The sequence below is a fragment of the Sorex araneus genome, chromosome 11, assembly GCF_027595985.1.
Source record: "Sorex araneus isolate mSorAra2 chromosome 11, mSorAra2.pri, whole genome shotgun sequence".
NCBI lineage: Eukaryota > Metazoa > Chordata > Mammalia > Eulipotyphla > Soricidae > Sorex > Sorex araneus.
Window position 1 is genome coordinate 33493688 of NC_073312.1, and position 22923 is coordinate 33516610.

General features: G+C 43.3%; 1 protein-coding gene and 1 pseudogene across 1 annotated transcript in view; one reads left to right on the plus strand and one right to left on the minus strand.

Annotated features, from left to right (window-relative positions):
• Positions 1-2584: 2584 nt before the first annotated feature.
• On the minus strand, positions 2585-2867 carry LOC101543480 (U6 snRNA-associated Sm-like protein LSm8; annotated as a pseudogene).
• Positions 2868-4167: 1300 nt separating this feature from the next.
• The window catches only part of MYOF (myoferlin), a 159253-nt gene continuing 140497 nt past the window's right edge, over positions 4168-22923 (plus strand). Inside the window, exon 1 of the mRNA XM_004607526.2 lies at positions 4168-4293. Coding sequence (XP_004607583.2) covers positions 4206-4293 — 88 coding nt within the window. The 5' untranslated portion in view covers positions 4168-4205. The remainder of the gene's footprint in view (positions 4294-22923) is intronic.

Consider the following 22923-nt stretch of genomic DNA (forward strand, 5'->3'; position numbering starts at 1 on the left):
CCTGAGCCCCGCCAGGGGGTAACTTCTGAGTGCAGAGCCAGGAGGAGTAACCCCTGTGCATTGCCAGGTGTGACCCCCCAAAAGCAAAATAAATAAATGTAAATATAAAAAGTACATAATCTTATTAGTAATCAGAAAAATCTAAATTAAAATTTCAGTGATTAAATAGTCTAAGCTCATAAGCTAGGAAAACATGAACAAATCTAAATGTGCCAAGTGTGACAAGAATCAAGAGCAGTAAGAAGTCTCATACCCTGCTGGGGACCATGTAAATATATCGCCACTGTGGACAACTTTGAGTTACTTAACAAAGGTGAAGAAATGCATATGCCTTTTGATGCAGCAGTTACACTCAGGCTCCAGCCCCTACATGCATTCATACTTATTTATCTCAGTAAGTATAAATAAATGTGTGTAGAGTAGCTCTCTTACTCTAAGAGCCCTAAACTCTGATCTCTTTAATATTAAAGCATAGTAAGGGAATAACAAATGGCCAAAGCAACAGAACCTGAGAATTGGTCTGACAGAACTGGGCTTACCATGGCAGGGATATGGGGTAGAGGGGGGTAAGGTTGAGGGGAGAACACTGAAAGGTGGGGGGAAGCAGATACTGGTGGAGGGTGTGATGCTGGAGTATTGTATACATGAGACTTTACCATTAACAGTATTGTAAATCATGGTGACTAAAATTAAAAATAAGAGAATGGAATGGATTAATACAATATGCTATATCATAAAATAACATTCCATATAGTCATGAATGAGCAAAATGGAGCTACGAAAGGAATCTTGAAAAGTTAAAAAAAAAAGCAACAAAAGAATTCACACTGTAAATTTCTTTCTTTCTTTTTTTTTTTTTTTTTTGCTTTTTTGGGTCACACCTGGCATTGCACAGGGGTTCCTCCTGGCTCTGCACTCAGGAATTACTCCTGGTGGTGCTCTGGGAACCATATGGGATGCTGGGAATTGAACCCGGGTCAGCCGCATGCAAGGCAAATGCCCTACCCGATGTACTATCTCTCCAGCCCCATCACATTGTAAATTTCATTTTTATAAGTCACAACATAAAACAATTCATACTGTATGGATATGTGTGACTATACATATATAAATATAACACATGTGGAGTTTATAGTATACAAATAATTACTATACTCTTGTAAAGGTCACCATCACAAAAATTTAAATGATTTGGAGGTAAAAATGATAAATAATAGCACAGAAATTATTACATGAAAATCAGGATAGTAGTTATTTCTAGAACAAAGTGGATGACATTTGGGATATCTGAGAGACTCCTGGAGTCTAGTAATATTCTCTATCTTGATCTGGATCATTTTCTCTGAATTGTCACATTTATTTTCAATGCAGTATTTTGTAAACATATTTCACTGTAAAAGGAGGACATTTAAAACAAGCCAAAGAAAGTAAACATTATGTTGTATACATTCTACTGAAATTCTATGTGAACACTAAATGCAATTAGATGACATTTTATGCAATAGGATATATAGCATTGGGTTCACTGACTTTGAGAACTCTGAAACTTTGAGAACTCTGAAACATAATTCTTTGGGGACTGGGGGTAGAGAAAAAGGGGGTTTGGATCAAACCCAACACTGCTCCTGGACTACTCCCAGCTTAGTTAGTGCTCAGAGGTAGTTCCTTGCAGTGCCAGAGATAGAACCCTGAGCCTCCCGCCTGCAAAACATACGCTCAAGCCCAGTTAAGGTATATCTCCAGTCTTGAAAGATAACTCTTATCGATGAAGTTACAATACACTTAAATGTTCCTTTATAACTGAGTCATCTTGGCTGTGTGTTTGAAAGCAAGTAGAAGCCCTATGTTTCTCTACTCTAAGTTTTAGCCTTTTCCTCTGATTTGTAAAACTTACGGTGAAAAAATATTGGAATTTCAAAGTCAATTTACAATAATGAAAATGCTATGAAATCATAAATAAACACAAATCTTAAACTTAAGCCTGTGTTTGTGTGTGGTTTAGTACATGGTTTGTGTGCCAGGTTACATACTAAGTTGTTTATCTCATGACAACCTTTCCCCCATTTGATAAAAAAGATAACTGAGGAAGTGGGGTTTCAGGAAGTCACTAAGGTGACATAGCTCAGAAGGGATGAAGCAGGGACCCTCACAGGCTGGCTGACGACTCACCCCTGGACTCTTCTGTGATACTTTTCTATCAGGTTAGACTGCCTAACAACACCCATGAGATGACAGAGATTTTTTTTTTTGAGATGACAGAGATTCTTTGCTTGACCAAATTTTAGTTGGGCTCCTGAACTTTCTCCTAGACCCATCTATCTACTTCCTTGTAAAATTTCAGTTTAGCAAGAACCTTGCTAAGTCAGTTCAACCAGAACGCCTTAATCTTCATATCTGGACACTCACCAATTTGCTTTTTCTCAATAAAACATAGAAATATTCAAATTGGTATGTCATATTACAATGAATAACTACAAAGTCAAAATTCACAATTACACATAAAAATTCCGTGCATCATCCTTAGACTACAGTTTCTATACAAGGATTTACAGATATGTGGTTTATCCCCAGGTGTGATTTTTCCTCAGTGTGCTGCTGCAGAGTTCAGAGTTTCTACTAGAATATTGCCCAAATCAAGTGCAGGGTCAATATTTTCATCAATTCTTCCAATAACTCCAGCATTGTCACCTCCTACAAAGTGACACTTTACCACTTTTTTTACCCTTTGTGAGCCTCAATTCATTTATGACACTCATCCAAAATAAGTTAATGGTCTGGTTAAAACCATTTAGTGTTCCAATAATAATTCTCCCATTAGAAACAATTACAATAACACTTCAATTGTAGTTCTCCTGGGCAGATGTCATAATTCTCAGCGGGGCAGCCCCAGGATACACAACAGCCACAAGAGAAACTTGAAAAAAAAAATCAAATCTTTTCCATTAATCCATTTTCCAGGTGATGTCTGCTTACCATGATCTATGTTCAGGAAAAAATACTATTTCTGGTTTAGCCAGAAATCCCTACTCCCCTGATGTTCCCTTGTTCAATTTCTGTTTACTAACCTCCACCTTGCCCCCTGGCTATAAATTCCTAGCTGCCTGTGCTTTAATTCTGAATTGAGCTCAATCCTTCTCCTCCATTGCAAAAATCCATAGCAGGACTAGATTATAACCTCCCTCCACTCCCCTAAATCTTCCCTAACGATCACTGATTTTTTTTTCTTTAACCCAAAGGAAGGGAAATTACTGCACAGGTTTAGGTCCCGAAAAATACTTATGGAAGCCAGGGGCAGGAGTAAGTGGGTAGGGCTTGCCTTAAATGTTGCCCTCCTGAGTTCTATCCCTGGCACCATCTTTGGTACCCTAAGCCCTGCCAGCAGTGGTCCCTAAGCACAAACCCAAGAGTAAGGCCTGAGCAATTAGAGGTGTGGGCCTCACATCAAATAGACTGTAGGTCTGGGATATTTAGGCGCCCAGATCTACCCTCTAAAATACTTTAAAAAAAAAAAAAACGCTAGGGTGAATCTTCTTGCAATGTTGGATCAGTCCAAAACAAAGGAGCAGTCCCTGAAACCAATTTTGTAAAGCCACACTACAAACAGGGTTTTCGAGATATAAAGTCAGTTATTCCACTGTTATGCTGTAGGGGGCACACCTTCACTACATATATTTGGGGGGGACCAGGGGGAGTTGTATAAATGGTTGTTAAGTGAGTGTGTTCAAGTCTGAGAAGATACGGCAAAACTCAAAATTACAACACAACTAAGTAAAGTTTTAAAAATTCTACGCAGTTAATAGAAGAAGTTAACTGAATTCGGTTTTATAGATTGTTGCTGAGAGACAGTCAGTCGTGTCTTAGGGGTTCCGTGACCTGTCCGGAGTTATAACTCCAAATCTATTTTCGTTTTCATTTGCTTCATTGAATTACTTTCAACTCAATTAAAAATAATTTTTCACTTCCACATTCCCTCCCTCCACCCCCCAACTCTTCAACTGGGTGCCTGGGGCACTGCGTAGACGCGGGCATTGGGTCTGGGTTTGCACGGAGCTGTCAGTCAACAATCCGCGGAGATCCACCCCTTGTTCTCCTCCCCTCTTCCCCGGAGAATTCTTCCCGTGCCTCTCTCCCCGGGCGGCGCGAGCCCAGCGCCCAAGGCTCCTCAACTCCCTTTGCTGGAACTTGCTCTCTGCCCTCTTAGAGCCATGCTTCGTGTGATTGTGGAATCTGCCAGCAATATCCCTAAAACGAAGTTTGGGAAACCGGATCCTATTGTTTCTGTCATTTTCAAGGGTAAGGAAAAGTTTGCTTCTCTTTTTTTCTCAAGTCCCATTTTGGAATGCTACTTGGTTTCTGGGCTCACTGTCTCTGAAAATCTGAGCATAGGCGATGGTTAGTTTCTCTCCCTTTTCTTGAGCTTGTTACCTGTTGCCGCTCCTGGGAACCAACCCAGAGGACCCGGCTCTCTGGAAGGCACCTGGGTTTTCCCCAGGGCTTGGAGACTCAAACTCAGACCTGTGAGTTTAGCTCTTAATAATGTGGTTTCCTCTCTGAGAGAAAACTCTACCATTTCACACCCAGATTTCAGGTTGGGCTCCAAGTTAAGAGTTTCAGCTGACTTTTATGTGCAGTTAAATTTTCTCTGTCAGCTTGAAATGGATAAAAGGAGGGGAAAGAGCCATTAAATAATTCAAGGTACAGTTACTCCACCGAACAGTCCTCAGTGGCTTTATCACAGGGCTTGTTGGGAGACGGAGCCCCGTTATTATTTCGAATTAGTTTGTTTTCAGGTTATTTTGTTATGGTTCTTCCCCTCTCCAAAGTTGGGATGTTTCCTCTATGTTCTGCAGCTTTTAGGTTGTTAAGAGAGGAAAGGGCTCTGAACAGCAACTCTGTCGTTTGGGGGACAAATTTTGTCTTCCTTAATGACTTCGGGCAAGTGACTTTATTTCAACTGGATGTCACTTTTCTTAACTGCAAAACGGAAGGAGAGGGTTTAGCTCCTTCCTTGTCAAAAGGCCCATTGTGGTTCTGAAAAGTTGTTTTCCTATGACATTTAATTACAACTGCTGCTGAGCGGGCAGGAACAGTTGGTGTGGTGGCACCCTCCCTGGCATTGTAAATGAGTCTGGTTCTGGCTGCTGTTGTGTCAAAGCTCAGTGTAGGAGCTCTATCATTTTCTGTTTGCCCAAGGCTTTGATAAGATTAGCCAGCTCACTTCAAGTGGGATGAGGGAGAAGAGGAGAATGCAGAGAAAAGTGGGAGCCTGGAGGCATGCGGTTCCTGACCACGCCTCACACACTTCAACGAACTCAACTCCTCGTTTTCACTTGCCAGTTGTCAATGCCTTTCTTTTATCCTCTATTTTCTCTCCAAAATGCTTTTTTCTTTTTTTTTTTAACCCATGAAAAACTTCAAAGAAATGGAGCAAACACTTCTAAAATTCATATGGAATAAAATAAACGCCCATGAATAGCTAAAGCAATTGTTGGGAAAAGCACAAAGGGAGGCATCACCCTCCCCAACCTCAAACTCTACTATAAAGCGGTAATAATCAAAACAGCATGATTCTGGTCAAAAGGCAGATCCGCAGACCAATGGAACAGGGTGGAATATTCCTACATACAACCCCAATTGTATGAACATCTAATTTTTCAAACCATTTTTTAAGAAGATAAGTGGGTAAGCAAAGAATGCTGGGCTGGAGAGATAGTGTGTGGTAGTAAACCAATAAAAAATGCTCAAAGCTGACAAATGACAGTATAATTGAAAATTGGGGTGTGGTCAGGAGTGAGATTTTGTTTTTAATTAAGAAGAGTTTTGCTTGTTTTTTTTGTCCAGACTCAGCATTGTTTAGGAGCTAATTCCAGTTCTGTGTTCAAGGGTCATCCTGGTGGTGCTCAGGGAACCAAACCATGTTGGGATGGAGTTCAGGCCTCCTGCAAGCAAAGGTTGTGTTCAGACCATTGAGCATCCTTCTGTCCTTAAAATGAAACAAAATGGTTGATAAGCTGGTTACTAAATATCATGTAGTCATGTTATAGTTGTATTCATTTACATGGTTTCATTTTTTAAAGCTTTTTTTGAAATAATTACATAATAGAGATAACATGAAAAGCTTTAAGTTGTTGAGAAGAAAGAGCTTTTAACTATTAACACATAAAGACATAAAACATGGAATTTAACTTGGATATGTCATTATTTGAGGCAAGACCTATGATAAAGGAATTGGAATTATAAGTACTTTAAATAGATTAATTTATAGTTTGCTATATATTGAAATTTGATTTATTAGTCTAGAATGATATACGTGGATGAAACATTTTAATTGGCTAGAATAATGACTATGATCATGGTCATTTGATTGAAAGTAGAGAAATTCAGTTAAATCAAGCAAACGGAATCTATATAAATAATTGCATTACTGATTATGGAACTTTATTCTTTTCCCCCAATTTCCTTTGATTGTACAAATCAAATTGGATGGCAATATCATTCATTCATCTGTAAGGTCTCTAGCTGAAGAACTGTGAAGTCATAGGAGAAGCATCTAGATTCCAGCCAACATTTGCTAAATATTAATGACCCAGATCTAATCTTCTGGGTTTCAGTCTTCCCAGCTGTGGAATGATGGGTATAATCTACTGAGGTTGCTTTGCATTTAAAATCTATAATTTTTACTTCCATGTATTAAACATCTGCTCTTCTCAAGATAAAGAAGACATTGCTTTAAACAGATTCTAAGGCCACATGGCAATGAATATGGCATTTCTCTTGCTTTCAATCTGTCCCAGAGATTTTAACATTGGAGAATGATGACAAGTCCTTCCCAGATGTGTGGCCCAACTTTGAGCCATGAGTAAATATAAGTAACATCAAATTCTGAGGGAACTGAAGATATTTATTTCATGGTATGTCCATCCGAGGGAATGTGGAGCAAAGCCAGTTGTGCCCAATGTCACTGGAGTAGGGTGGGGAGTAAAAATAAAAAGTTCTAACAGAAGATCAACAGAGCCAATGAAAATTCCTACATTTATTGCTTTCATTGAATTGTGTAGCATGTTGGCTCTTGAGTGCATAAAATGTCAGGATCAGAGCAGTAAGCAACTTTTTCAAACTCTTAAGACAGGTTGAAGATGAGTAAGTGATGACATGCTAGCGAGGACGCTGTGTAGACATTCGGGCCTGTTCAACTTTAGTTACACTGGAATGGAGCATGGACTTGAATGTGGGGTCCAGCTACAGGAGTGGTGCCAGGCAACCAACCGGTTTAGAGTTAATCTGTCTTTTGTGTTCAATTTCTTTCTGTGGCTGACCACTGAACTTCCTAGCATCCAGCCTGAAGCAGGAGGATATGGGCATTATTTAATTCCTGATGTGTAAGTGTCATTGATATTAGTACAGAAATGGTTTATGGAAACCACAGAGTTTATTTGATTATGCACATCACCAGGTTTGTGACCTCGATTGAATATCTTAAGGCCAGGATATCTACCAGCCAGAGGCTGCTATTCTCCCTGGCACCCTCAACACACAGACCGTTAGTTGTAAAGCTAAATCCTGTTGACATTAGATTAGGCAGACTTTAGCATTTTCTCTCAGTTAAATTTTTGAAAATTATAAAAAGCTTTTAAAATAAACAGAAAAGCTATGAGAATCCATTTAAAAATGAAGCTGGAGCAATAGTACAGTGGGTAGGGGGATGTCTGCCTTGCATGCAGCCAACCCAGGTTCAATTCCCAGCATCTCATATTGTCCCCCGAGCACCACCAGGAGCAATTTCTGAGTGCAAAGACAGGAGTAACCCCTGTACATCTCCAGGTGTGACCCAAAAAGCCAAAAAAAAAAAAAAAGATGCAATGGGTCTCATTCACATTTGAGTGAGAAGGGATGGGGAGATGCATATGGGACTGCTTAGGAAGATTTCTAGCAGCTCAGACTGGCCATCCCGCCATGCGCAGGCTTCCACAGAGCGACTGTATTATATTTACAAAACTTCAGGCAGGCCAAAGTGTTTAATCTACTGAGTCATTCCTTTCACTTCCGGGAGAACAGGGTTTAGAGGCACCACCTAAAGAAAGTGGTCACACCCTGAATTGCACTACGGGAACTTTGAAAATCTCACTTCCCAAAGGCACATTCTGCAGGCTCTTCGTCACTCCTAAAACCTCTGCTGCCTCTTAGAAACGAAGAAAGTGGCTTATGTTCTTTCCCCTCCTCCACATCGTCATTTCTGTACATGCCCTCAAGGTGTGTCCAGAGGGTGAAGGTATTTTTCTGGATTAAGTTTCCGGATATGTTTCTCCATGGTTTTTACCTGGGATTATGCCTGAAAGAAGGCATGGAGGGATATTTAAACCCTCTGCAACCCTTCGCACATCCCTAATGTCAAATATATACTTTAAATTCTGATTATGAAAGCAAGAGCTGGCAAGAGATTAGAGATATCACAGGGCAATAAAGTCATTGATTTTTGGTCCTAAAAGAAACCACTGGAAGTCAGCCAATCTCTCTTCTTTCAGGAATAATTAATTATATTTAATATTCTCTTGGTTGCTTTGTGGGTAAGGTTTGGCAAAGAGCCACTTCACACATCCCCAAATAGAGAAGATGGACAGCTCCTAGCACCTGGCACTCCACAGTAACCTGCTGCTGTACTTTCTGCATTCTGGCAAGGAAGATATGAGACTACTCATTTTCATGTTGAAAATTCATATGGAGAAGGCTCAATGTATAGTGCATATGTCAATGCCAGGCTATGCACTGGTTGCTTGCTGTCTGTGTGTGCTTTGCACCAAGCAGCCTCTGGTGTCGGGTGTGTTTTGACTGCCTATAACAGAATTTTCACTGAGGAACAGTATTTGGAAATCAGGCACCATAGATCTTCTCACCTGGCTTGGCATTAGGGTACTGAGGCTGTGGGTTTTAGATTCAAGGGGGCTCTAATGAGAATCCCGATTTCACCGCTTACTTCCTGTGTGAGCATGAGCAAATGACTTAAAAAAGCATGAGGACAAGTATTGAACTAGGTAGACTAAGTCTTTACAGAATAGCTAATCAGGGGACAGTATATGAGTCTTTGTTTCATTGTTAATGAAAGGGGTGAATGATATGTGTCTGTCTCACAGAGACGTTGTTAATGATCTATCAGGGCAAAGCGGCTCAAACACTGTCCTAGTGCCTGGTACATAGTAGGTATGTGGCAAATATCCATTTTATCCCCATTTTATGCCCCACTCCTTCCCCCACTATTGGGGGGGTGGTATACAGAGCCTTGGAGGTTATATAAGGGGTTACCCATGCTTTAGTGAATAAATGGGATGCCTTTTGCTATGGTGCACAAGAAGCTACAAGGCACAGCCTGTGTCTCAGTCATCTGTTGGAACACAGTTTCCCACTACAGAACATGGTCAGATCTTTGCTTTTAAATTGTGGTCAAATATACATGACATGTCATTAGCACTTTAGCAATTTTTAAGCATTGGTGCAATTACATATATTTGCATTGCATTGTGAGCTACATTGCATATCTAGGACCTTTTGCTTGTCTGTATCCATGAAATTATAATTCCCCATCTTCGCTTCCACCTTGGGACTATTTTTCTACTTTCTATCTCTATGAATTTGATTACTTTTACTTAGTATTTCACATTCATTGGAATTATCTTGCTCTTCTTCTTGGTTGGGGGGGAGCTACACCCGTGGTGCTCAGGACTTACTGTGCTCAGGGACCACTCCTAGTGAGACTTAGGGAACAATATGAGATGCAGGAAATCAAACTCGGATTGGCTGCATGCAAGGCAAGTACCCTGCCTGTTTTACTATTGCTCCAGCACCTGGCACTGTTCTTTTGTTCTAAGTCTTATTTCATTTGGCAAAGTGACTTCAAGGTTCATCCATGGTTTAACACTGAAATTTTCTTCCATTTAAAAGCTAAATAATGTTCCATTGTTCCTATACCTCATATGTTGTCTATCCATTCATCCACATCAGTGCACACTTGGATTGCTTCTACCTTCTGGCTGTTATGTGTAGCATTACCATGAATGTGGGAACTCAAATACTTTTTGAGTGACTACTTCTAATTATTTTTAGAGGGGTTATACCTGTGGTGCTCAAGAATTACTCCCCTGTCCGTATTTGAGGACTACTCTTTGCAGTGCTTGTAGGATTACGTGATACTAGGAATAAAACATACATGCAAAGTATAGGCAGTAGCCCCTGGAGCTATCTTTTTGTACCCCACTCAGTTCTTCTGCTATATTCCCAGAAGCAGTATTGCTAGTTCGTTTTTCAATTCTATGTTTAATTTAAGGGTGATATCACCAATTTCCTCCAAAGTTCCTGTACTGTTTATATTCCCACCAGCTGTGCATCAGGGTTCTGTTTTCTCCACATTCTCGCTAATAATTGAAACTTTCTGTTGCTTTATAAAATCTCATCCATATCTATTAATCTCATTGAGCGCAGCCATCCTAGTGGATGTACATAGATTCCCAGCATCTCTTCACAGTCTTGGATTGACAGCTCACGCTGTCATTAACTCAGAGTGAGAATTACAGCAGTGTAGTGTGTGGCTTTGAATGTTAGCACAGTGATGGTCCAGTGATAGGAAACCCACTTGGTAGGGACTCTGCAGTAGAGAGAGTCTGATGGACTCTTGCTTGTGGAAGCCTGGTCAAAGTATGCAGTCATGCTGGTGAGAGTCACAGCTACTCTGCAGGCAAGAAGGAAACAGCCATGACTCTCTCTCATTTTAGATCTTCTAGCACAAGGCTGGACCCAGAGTCACCTTCTCCTCTGAGCCACACATCCTGGGAGACCCAAGTAGCCCCAAATCAGGTCCTCTGTATTTCCTACTCTTAGTGGCCTATCTTCCTTTGTGGTGGCCTAACTTCCCTAGTGTCTTGTCTTCTTTAGTGGTTCCACTTGGAGTATTAGATATTTGCTGCTGGATCATTTGATTTCTGTCTGTCCTGAAGCCAGACACCATGTCTCTACCCCGGCACTTAGCTCAGTGCAAGCCAGGAATTACTGAAAGGATGATTCCAGCTTCTCCTTTTATTCATTCAGGTCAGAGGGACCAGAGTAAACCAAATGGGAACATATCTTTCTGCTGACACTGAAGATCTGGTCTTGAGTATTTTGGCTTCGGGGTTACCACAGGCTGATTGAGGTCTATTAAGCAATATGTTGAAAGAAGCTGGAAGATTGGGGGAACACAAACCAGCCTACTTCTAACTTTGATGTTATAGCTTTTGTCTTATGAAAAAAACCTCTTCTCAAAATGAGGAACTAGCATTTCAGAAGATGATTCTATGACAAATCATATTGGTGGCGAGTACAAGGTTGTGAGTTCAACTCCCAGTGCTGCTGCCTGTGAGAGTGTTGAGGACATTCCCACAGTTCATTAATTTGGGGATAAAGGGACCGGAGGAAGGCTGGTGGCTTAAAACTCATGCCTCTCTAATGTAGGACTGTGAGTTCATGCATGATGCTGCCCACAAATGCTGAGGAGATCCTGATGGCGCTGATTTAGGGATCCCTGTGAGGAAAAGGACTAGAACGTGGCTTGTCTTAGGTAGTGCCCAAGACAAGCATGAGACCATGAGTTTAATCCCCAGTGCTAAGCATGTGTTGAGTTAATATTGAGCACCCCATTATCTGGGGTCCCTAGTGAGGAAAAAAAATTAAGTGATAAATTATGGAAAGATAGTAGAGGGAGTAAGAACCTTTGCATACAGCTGGCCCTGGTTCAATGCCCAGCACTACATGGTTCCCCATCATCACCAGGTATGACTCTCGAGGTCCTCCACCCAAAAACATACTCCTTCAGCACTGCGCAGGTGTCCAGGACCACAAAACCCAAGCAACACTACATCCTCAGTCTTTCTCATGGCCTGGTTGGCTGGGAAGTATCCCTGGGCCCCCTGAGGGATGCTTGAGGGGGGGTGGGGAACTAAAATTAACCATAATAAAATAAATAAAATTAAAAATAAAAAATAAAAATTGATAGGTTGGAAACTAAATAGTTAAAAATTTTATAAATCAAATGAAGACGGTTGATGCTTGGCCTTTATATTCTCTTTTCCAAAGGTGAAGTTGTGAATCTAGAAAAGAGGTTGAGTTTAGGTTCTTATTTTGTCAAAACAACTAGTTATTCTGATAAAAATAAAACAGAGCATTTTACTATTGCTTTAGTCATTTGGAAGCTGCTTATTTATTACATACCTTTTAACTGTCTATGCAGTTACTTGGAGTGGAGTAACTGCCTCATAGAACCTTCCATGGCTCCACTTAGAGGTTCAAGATCTTCCCCATCTCAGAGAGTGACCAATAGACATACTGACCAAGAGAGTGGAAGGCTTTGAGTAAAAGAACTTAAGTTTTTAATACTATCTATTCAAATTTTTTCAAATACACCTGTTCGTAAAATTGACAGAGGGGAATTTCTTCACATCCTTCTGGGTCTTTCTCGGGCTAGTGGAACAATCGGATTAACACAGAGTGGTAAGAGAAAAGAAGACATTTCATTACACGAGGTGAATCTACTTGAGTGTAGATTCTAAAGCCAGTGAGACAATAGGATGGTATATATTCTGAGCCAAAGAATGGAACAAGGACCGGGTTCCTCAAGGGGTGGGAAGGGAACTCAAATGATGAAGACTCAATGGTCTGTAATTACCTGCCTTATAACTTAGTTCCTCTGCAAGAAAATATATCTCTGGGAAAAACTCTGGTTCTGCTTAATGCCACAAATTTCCATATTCTCAGTAGTCGGGGAACTAGAGCAATAGCACAACAGGTAGGGCATTTTGTTTGCCTTGCATGCGGCCGACCCGGGTTCAATTCCTCTGTCCCTTTCGGAGATCCCAGAACAGAGCCTGCATAGCAGAACCTGGCAAACTACCTGTGGAGTATTCGATATGCCAAAAAGAGTAACAACAAGTCTCACAATGGAGAAGTTACTGGTGCCTGCTCAAGCAAATCAATGGACAATGGGACAACAGTGCTACAGTGCTACAGTAGTAGGGGAATGGTAAGGAGACTGCAGGACCTCTGTTGACCCATAAACTGCAAACCACGTCCTAGGAGGCCTGTCCTATAGCAACGTGCAGTTGCTGACAATTATTGTGGACAGTACAGGGTCTCCTCTCTGGTCCCCAGCATCAGTTCCTCTGCAGTCTCTTGTCACAGTGGAAGGGGGCTAGTCCTGATGTTGGAGGAGTACAGGATGAAGATAATGTAAAGCCTAAATAAAAGTGCAGGAATGGTGCTTTACTATTATTGCTGCTGCTGCTACTCCTGTTATTGTTACTTGGGAGTCTCCTAGGCAGTGATCGAGGGGCCCTGAGAGCCACTTTTGGCAATGCTTGGCCTGGCTACGTGAACCTGAAGCTTCAGAGATCAGGCTCACATTGCTGAGGGCTATGAGGGTCACATCAAGAGGTGCTTAGAGGCCACCAAGGCTATACCTGATGATGTTCAGGGGCCCCTGTAGTAACAGAGATCAAACTTGGGCCTTCCACAATATGAGATTTCTCCTGACCCCAGATACTTCTTTAAATTTTGGTGGTGACTGAAATCTTATGCAGGTCTTGCCACAAGTAGAGAGCCTAGTAACAGCCTCTTACTTATCCTTCCACCATCATTTACTGTGTGTGTTCTCTTACTTCATCCTTATGACAATGCCAAGAAATGAGTATTATTATCATTCATTTCACTTTGGGTAACTGAGGCGGAGACAGGTCAGGATTCAACCCAGGACTGTCTGGCGGTGTGGATTGTGTTTTTGTTCTTCTCTTTCTGTTTCTCTGGCCATACCTGGCAGTTCTCAGGGCTTACTCCTAACTGTGCTCCGGACTTACTTCTGGCTGTGTGCTCAGGAATTAATCCTGGTGGAACCTTATACCATGCCAGGGATTGAACCTAGGTTAGCTGTGTTCAAGGCAAACATCTTACCCACTCTACTAAATCTCAGACTCCTTGCGTTGTTTGCTTTGACACAATTACAAATGATGATATAATGCATCACCATTATATCAACCCATGAATGCTCCCTGCCCAGAATGGTCGGAGTTGTTAAGAGTATTGGGGTCCAGGCCTGGAGCGATAACACAGCGAGTAGGGCGTTTGCCTTGCATGCGGTCAACCCGGGTTTGATTCCCAGCATCCCATATGGTCCCCCGAGTACTGCCAGGAGTAATTCCTGAGTGCATGATCCAGGAGTAACCCCTGTTTCTTGCCAGGTGTGACCCAAAAAGCAAAAAAAAAAAAAATAAGAGTGTTGGAATCCAAGGACAGTAGACACAAGGGCCAGGAATATTGCCCCATAGTTGGAAGCCTGTCTCATGAGCTGGGGAAAAGGCAGCTGGTATAGAGAAGGGATCACTAAGACAAAGATGGTTGGAGGAATTGTTCAGGATGGGAGATGTGTGCTGAAAGTAGATAAAGGACCAAACGTGATAACCTCTTAGTATTTGTATTGCAAACCATAATACCCAAAAGGAGAGAGAGAGTATGAGGGAAATTGTCTGCCATGGAGACAGGGGGAGAATTGGAAAGTGGCTGGAGGACATTGCTGTGGACAATGCGCACTGGTGGAGGGATGGGTGTTTGGTCATTGTATGATTGAAATTCAAACATGAAAGCTTTGTAACTATATCTCATGATGATTCAATTTTTTTAAAAAAGAGAGTGTTGGGGTCATTTGGATGCTGTCTGAAAGAGGAAAAACATGAACCAAGAACAAAAGAACTAAATATGAAAAAAATAGAAAAAGCAAATAAAAGGAAAACCCAGTGCTCCCGGGTAAGTTTCCACAAAGAAACGAAAGCCTTCAGGACAGGCTGTGAGTCAGCAGCTCAGCTCTGTCATAGCACAGCGGTGACTCAGTTCCTCTGCCAAGCCAGCTGAAGTGATTTTTTTTTTCTAGAAGAGATGAAAATCTTTGTCTGAAAGTTTTAAGCATCTAGTGTTTGTTTGGTGTGGTGTTAGGATGCTATATGCATGAATCCCTACTACCATGAGCAGTTCGGTAAGCCACTGTTCTTCAGATGAAAAATAAAATATTAGAAAAAGAGTCCCCCCCTTCCCATGGAAACAGTCTGTCTCTCTCCCCTCCTCTCTGCTGCTGCTCTCTCTTCCTGCCGCTGCTCTCAAACATGAACTCAGGGAGCAGGGAGTGACTAAGCATGGGTTCTGCCAGGCCCTGTGCTCAGGGCTGCGAATCAGATGTGGAATGGGTCACCGGAGGCTCATTGCTTAGAGCTGAGCTATAAAGACAGTAGATTGTGAGTTCTATGAGTTAAAAATCTTGGCAAAGAGGTGTTGTCATTATTTTAGGTTATATGGATGACAAGAGTTTATTAGCCATTAAGAACTGCGATAAGGGGACTGGAGCGATGGCACAGCGGGTAGGGTGTTTGCCTTGCACGAGGCCAACCCGGGTTTGATTCCCAACATCCCATATGGTCCCATGAGCACTGCCAGGAGTAATTCCTGAGTGCATAAGTCAGGAGTAACCCCTGTGCATCGCTGGGTGTGACCCAAAAAGCAAACAAAACAAAACAAAACAAACAAACAAAAGAACTGCAATAAGTGCTTTCATGATATTCAATATCAATGCATCAGATTAAATATCAAAATCAATGCATCAGATATTCATGCATTTTGTTCTTACCTTCAAATAAATTCTTCCTTTTCTCAGCTGAAGAGACCAAACTTTGGGCAGGGTGTGTTGTCTTATTTAGGGTCCTATAAGACTCCCATGGATGAGGCTAAAGGACCCCTCTTTTGGGGTTTGAGGTTTGGATCACACCTGTCATTATCAGGGGATCGAATGAAAGCAAGAACTAACCCCTGAGCCATCTCTCCAGTCACCAAACACTCATCTTTAGCCTGGATTTTGGCTATGTTGCTTTGGATCTTTTCTTGGGTATAAATTACGGGTTTTTATACTTTCTATTGACTTTCAGGCTGTATCCTCCCTATTGTATTCTCCTGGTAGAATTCAGGCCTTAGAGGCATCTAGTCAGACCTGAGCCAGGCCGGGCCTGCTGTCTTGGTGCTGTAAGGTCAAATGGCCTTCAATTGTCCCGGTGTGCTGGAAACTTTGGGACAGCTTCCCACACTGACAGAGCGAGGAGCAGGCAAGCCTTTTCTTGGGTTCCACCACCTCTGTTCTTATACATCTCTAAGAGGTGCTCGTGGCATGGGTGGTTATACCCATTTTGCAGATGAGATGGAATCAGAGACACCAAGAGAGGCCAGAGCCATGTAGCCAGGTAAAGGCAAGTACTAGTGCCCAAAAGCTGAGGCCATGAACCCCACACACATCCCCAGTGTCTGAATCCCTGTGTTGGCCATCTCTCTAGTCTCTCCCAACCCCATTTCATGAACTAACAGTGCCCACAAACACTCCTGAATCCTAGAGATTAGCCTGGCTCTCCAGAGGGTCCATAGTGCACTGTGATTTGCAGCTGGAAAAGTTAAGGATAAAAACTGCTGATAGTTACCCAAAGTTCCAGTGAAAAAGATTATTAATGATGGCATCTGGGGAGTGAGGCTGAGGGTAGATCAGATTTTTGCCTGGGCGGCGGGGAGCTGGATAGATAGTACAATGGGTAGCACTGTAGCACTGTTGTCCATTGTTCATTGATTTGCTCCAGCGGGCACCTGTAATGTCTCCCTTGTGAGACTTGTTGTTACTGTTTTGGGCATATCAAATATGCTATGGGTAGCTTGCCAGGCTCTGCCATGCGGGTGAGATATTCTCAGTAGCTTACCAGGCTGTCTGAGAGGGGCGGAGGAATCAAATCTGGGTTGGCTGAGTGCAAGGAAAATGCCCTACCCACTGTGTTATCGCTCCAGTACAATGGGTAAATTAATTAATTGCCTTGCACATGGCTGACCTGGATTTGACTCCCGTGACCACATATGGTCCCCTGAGCATTGCCAGGAGTGATCTCCAGTGCAGAGCCGGGAATAAGCACGGAGCACTGCTGGGTGTGGCCCTCAAACCCAGTGCACCGCCCTTCACCCCTCAAAGAAGATTTTTACCTAGGAGGGAGAGAGCTGAATAGTCAGTTTTTTGTTTTTGTTTGATTTTGGATTAGGACCACTTGTGCAGAGCTTGGGGATGTTTGGGGGTTGCTTCTGACTCTGTGCCAGGAATTGCTTGCTTTGGGCACAAAGTATGCTGGGGGATGAACCTGCAAAGCAAGTGCTCAGCTTCTGGGCCTGCCTCTCTGACTCTGAATCAGCCAGCTTTTGACCGAGTACTTGGTGTTTGTTTTCAAAGTGCTTTCCTGGGACTGTCTTATTTTCTCTTGATGCTACCTCTGGCCAAGGGACAGAATCCTGTAGTCAATGGGATTCCACTTTATAATTCTGAGTCTAGCCCAGCTCGAAATTGCCCCTAAGTCTTGGGTGCCTGGCTGCTTTCTCATGGAAGCCTGGGATGGTCCGGAGTCATGAGCTTTTCCAGCTGCTTTTGCCAGGTCACTCAGGCTTTTTTGAAACTCAGAAAATTTCCCATCTCCTTCAACCATGTCCATATGCACCTTAAAATGCCACTTTTCATTCACTATCTGGTAAATCGTGTCTGGAAAACATACCAGGCAGTCTCAGGAGACCTGATAAAAAGGCACAGGAACCAGAACACCTAGATTCAAACTTGACTTGGTTCTGACTAGCAGATGAACCTGGACAGGCAACTTCCTTTTTCTGTGCCACAAACTTGGGAAATTAATGGGTCAGTTAAAGGTAACACGCAGAACCCTTTGAAGACTGCCAGGCATATTATGGGCCCCATCCATGGTAGCTATTGTTCCTGGGCATCTGGTGCCAGTATTAATTAATGAAGAACTCTGGATGGAGGAGTTGTAGGACAGGGGTAGCACTGTACTACGCAGGGGGCCCCAAGGTCGCACAAGGGGCAGGAGGTGAAACCCATCTGTCTCCGGGCCTGCGGCAGTGGACGCAGGTGCAGCACGCAAGATGCAAGGAGCAGAGCCACAGCTGCACATCTGCTCTGCCACCCGCCAGCTCTGTGATTTGGGGCAAGGCAGTCAGCACCCAGGCGTCTGGGTTTCATCAGCTGTTAAATGAGTCTCTTGACGTCTTTCTTGTCAGACATGGATGGGAATGTGTTTAAAATGCCTGGCCAAGAGGTTGCTCCCATACCAGATCCAGGAAGGAATCCCAGGCAGGTGGCACACTCGTGCCCAGGGTGGCCCTGGCCAGTCCTTCAGGTTTTCCAGGCTCCCCATGCCCTTCTCCACTTGCACAGAGCTGAAATGTGGCTCCTCCCCAGGACTAGCTTTGGGAAAGTCGATTCTTTAAGGTGGTTCAGATCGCCTAGGCTTCCCTGCGGTTCCCCTGGAGGATTTGGTTTTGATGCCAGGGCTTGTTCGCCTGAAAGGTCAAGGCAGGCCAGGTGGTGGGGGGCAGGGGAAGGAGTGCTGCCCAAGGTAGTCAGGAGGGAGTGTGGAAAGCAGAGCAAAAGCTGAAGCCTGCCTTTCTGTCTGGCCTCTCCTGTTTATCAGCGCTATCAGCGACTGGTTCTGCCACCCACGAAACAACCTGGCTTCCAGTCACCGTTACCACTTGGCTGAGATGCCTTTACCCCAGAACCCGTCTGGCAACATCTCCTGGAGCCAGAGCACAGCCAGCGTCTTGTCAGGGAGCAAAATGTCAGAGGCACGTCTTCCAGACAAACGGGTCTGTTTGGGTCACATGCCTCCCTGCCCCTACCCCAAATTCTAAGGGCAAGAGGGGTCTCCTGCAGGTCCCTTCTAGAGTCTCCTCTGTTCCCTGATTCTTGTGGAAATTCTCCCAGATGCTGATGTCTCCAGGATGACTGCCAGCATGCACTAAGTCATACCTATATGGCAGCTGCTTCAGAGGTCTGGAGGGAAGTCAAAGTCATGGAGAGAAGGGCCTAAGCTCTGTGCCCAGTGTAACTGGGATTTCCTCTGGTCACTGGGGCCTGGCCCTCCCAGAAAGACTCCACTGCCTGGGAACTCCCAAAGTGTAGGTATACAAGGGGTGCTATACCTCTATGAGCTTATCCAGTCCAAATGACTCACTCATGGAGAGATAGTGTTCATAAAATACAGTCCCAGGTCTTTACTTTAGAAATTGTTAGGGATCTCTGTCTGCCAGTTTCTGAATCCCAGCTTGGCCACTAACTAGCTGTGTGACCTCTGATAAATTGCTTAACCTCTCTGTGTCTTGGCTTCCTCTTCTGTTACTGAATTTACTTCTTTGCTTGTTATAAGGATCCAGTGAGTCTCTGTGGAAAGCGTTGGAGATATTATAGTGATTTCTTCCTTAGACCATAGCACCTAAGAGCTAACTTTTAGCTATGCATAGTTGAGCTTCGGGGTGGGGGGAAGGGTGTCTGTGAAAATCTAGGCTTGAATAATGGATGACTTTGGGCATGTGTGTAAAAGTTTTTCCAAACAAAGAGGCCATAACCAGGGGATCCAGAGTAGATGAGGCACTCTTTGTGGGCGGTCAGTTTCAGATGTCTGGCTTAGCCTGGAGATCTTGTTGGTCTGCTTTGCCTAATAAACAACTGGGTGATTTGTAAATAGTATCCCTACTTCTTCTAGAGCCATTTTAGTAAGATGCAGGAATCTAACCGGTTCAAGATGTGTTTTCAAAGGAGCATGTACCCCTAGAGTTGGAGGGAAATTAGTCTAAATGCACCAGCTTACACGTGGGGGAGGGGGGAGGTAGGCACTGAGCTCAGAGATTGGTTTTTTCTTGCCCAGACATCACTGTCACTGTCATCCCATTGCTCATCAAGTTGCTCGAGTGGGTACCAGTAATGTGTCTCATTGTGAGACTTATTGTTACTGTTTTTGGCATATTGAATACATCACGGGTAGCTTGCCAGGCTCTGCTGTGCAGGCGGGATACTCTCGGTAGCTTGCTGGGCTCTCTGAAGGGACAGGGGAATCAAACCCAGGTCTGCTGCATGCAAGGTGAATGCCTTACCTGCTGTGCTATCGCTCCAGCCCATACAGCACAGCTCACAGAAATTGGGAGGCCACTGATTTGAAGTCCAGTTGGAAGAATTGGGTTCTTCTGTCCTTCTCATTGCAGGATTGTTTGGATCAGTGAGATGGTGTGTCTTTAGGACAAATTAAAACAGGTTTTCAGGGTCTACGTACTTGGTATTACTGGTTATATTAGCATTCACCATAGAAATAGAACCAGTAAGATATATGTGTTGGTGTTACTCTAGTTTCCAGTTGGTGTTGCTCTAGCTACAACTTAAGTATCTGCATGCACACATATCATGCATATTATCTATCTCATCTATGTATGTTCATATATAGAGAGATTTTATTTTAAGGATTTAAATTCCAGTCTGAAATTTCCAAGTCTGAAATTTGTAGGGCAGGCCAGTAGATTGAAAATTCAAATAGGAGTTGATATTGCAGCCTTGAGTCTAAAATTGACAGGGCAGGGGCTGGAGAGATAGTGTAGGATAAGGTAAGGCCCTTGCCTTGAACATACTGATCCTGATGCAGTCGTTGGCACAGCAATATGGACCATAAACCAGGGATCTCTCTGAACACAGCCTGGAATCATCCATGAACATGGTAGAATATGACCAAAAATAAACAAGTAAACAAAGCAAAATAAAATCTTCAGGGCAGGCCAGTAGGGTAGAAAAATCAGGTAAGATTTCTATGTTATAGTCCTGAAACAGAATCCCTTCTTCTCTAGAAAGCCTTAGGTTTTGTTCTGAAGGTCTTTAGCCCTTTGAAAGAGGTACACCCACACTGTGGAGAACAATTTGACTTACTGAAAAGTGGATGACATGAGGTATCTTCAAAGCACCTAGACTAGTTTGATCAAAAACTGGCACCATAAGTCTCACCAAGTTGAGCCATGAAATTCACCACCAGTGGGTCCTTTTAGCATGCATGGTACATTGCAATTCACCTATGTGTCCTGGCCCCTCATGAGTCTTCTCAACAAGAGTCAGCAGTCACTCTGGTAGGTGAGAGCAAAGGAAATGGTTCTGTGCTAAAGGGTGTGGTGGCTTGGCAAGGACTTGTGGGCAGGTCTCAGGGAAGCCTTGTTTGGGGCTGGCATACCGGTAAATTACTGCATTGGTGACCTTCACCAAACTCAAAGGGAAGCCAGTGTGGCTAATGGGAAATGAGTCGTGGTCCAGAGTGTATTCTACATCTAAGTGAGTTGTTATGCTCTGGGCTGAAGCACTTGATTCCTTTCCATAGGAAGAAGCCGTCATATTAATAAAACTAGAGATGGGAATAGGGGGAGGAAGGTGAAGGTGGAAAGAATCTCTGTAATTGAATCTTTGATATTTATTTGCTGTAACTTCAACCATTAAAAAAAAAGAAGTAGAACTGAAGAATATAAATATAGATATGTGACTGTTGATATTGTCACTGTCACTGTCATCCTGTTGCTCATCGATTTGCTGGAGCGGGCACCAGTAACGTCTCCATTGTGAGACTGGTTGTTACTGTTTTTGGCTTATTGAATACACCATGGGTAGCTTGCCAGGCTCTGCTGTGTGGGTGAGATATTCACGGAAGCTTGCCGGGCTCTCCGAGAGGGGCAGAGGAACCAAATCCAGGTTGGCTGCATATAAGGAAAACACCTTTTCCGCTGTGCTATTGCTTTAGCCCACTGTTGATAAGAAAATGCTATCTGTATTTTTTGGCTAACACATTTGTATGTGAGAATAAACTTGATAAAATGTAATATGTGCACATTTTGATAAAGACCAGAGGTTCCTTGGAAGGATTAAGCTGAGTATCTCCAGCAGGGGAGTAGTTCATCACTGTATCACTGCCATCCTGTTGTTCATCGATTTACTCGAGCGGGCACCAGTAGCATCTCCATTTGCCCTGAGATTTTAGCAGCCTCTCCTTACTTGTCTTTCCCAACAATTGGAGGCTCTTTCAGGGTCAGGGGAATGAGACCTGTTATTGTTACTGTTTTTGGCATATTGAATACACACTACGGGGAGCTTGCCAGGCTTTGCCATGTGGGCGGGATACTCTCAGTAGCTTGAGAGTATCTCCATCTATGATTTTATGGAAAACGGGTAGAGAATGCCTTATGATGTGTTGCACGGTCGCAAAGGAATATATTCACTCATGTGTGAGGCTTGGCCTGAGAGTGGGGAGTAGTTCATACCACTATTTAATCTTTCCTTCTTAGCTAGAGAGATTGGAGTGGGCAGCAGCTACACCCAGGATGAGATTCAAACTAGTCCTTGTGATAGGGGGTCTTCCTAGATCTCTGAGCCCAAGCACGTCACCTAATCATTCTGGGCTCTGCCAATTGGGGACCACAGTGACTACCTCATAATGCCTACCCCATAGGCTTGCTAAGAGGATTGCCTGAGATGATGGAGCTGAGAGTCTAGACAAGTAGTTGAAGGCTGCCTAGAGAGGAGCATGCTCCAGAAGGCAGTATCATCAGCAGCAGCATTTTTGACAAGTTTGGAAGCTGCTGGAAGTCCCACTTGGACTGTGGTCAATAGGCTTCCCCTCGGACTCAACTAATTTCCTTTGTTCTCAACACACAGCTGAATTATGTGTTCGGGAACTTGCACATTGGCAGACTTGAGCAATTTGGAATTACTCACTAGATTGTTAATTTCTTAAATAATGTTGCCAGCATCCTCCCTTACTTGTCAGGTGAAGCTTGATGTTCAGCTTCAGTGTGACCATCACCTTTGCTTTTTCTCCATTCCACTTTGCCTGGTTCCAGCCAATTGATGAACTGTGTCCCCAGGCCTCACCTGTTGTCTTCTCCGATAGGACTAACCCACACACGCTCTTCTCTGCATCTGGAGTGAACATTTCTTTTCAGCTCCAAAACCCATCCTGTTCTTCAGCTCCCAGCTTAGCTTTTACTTCC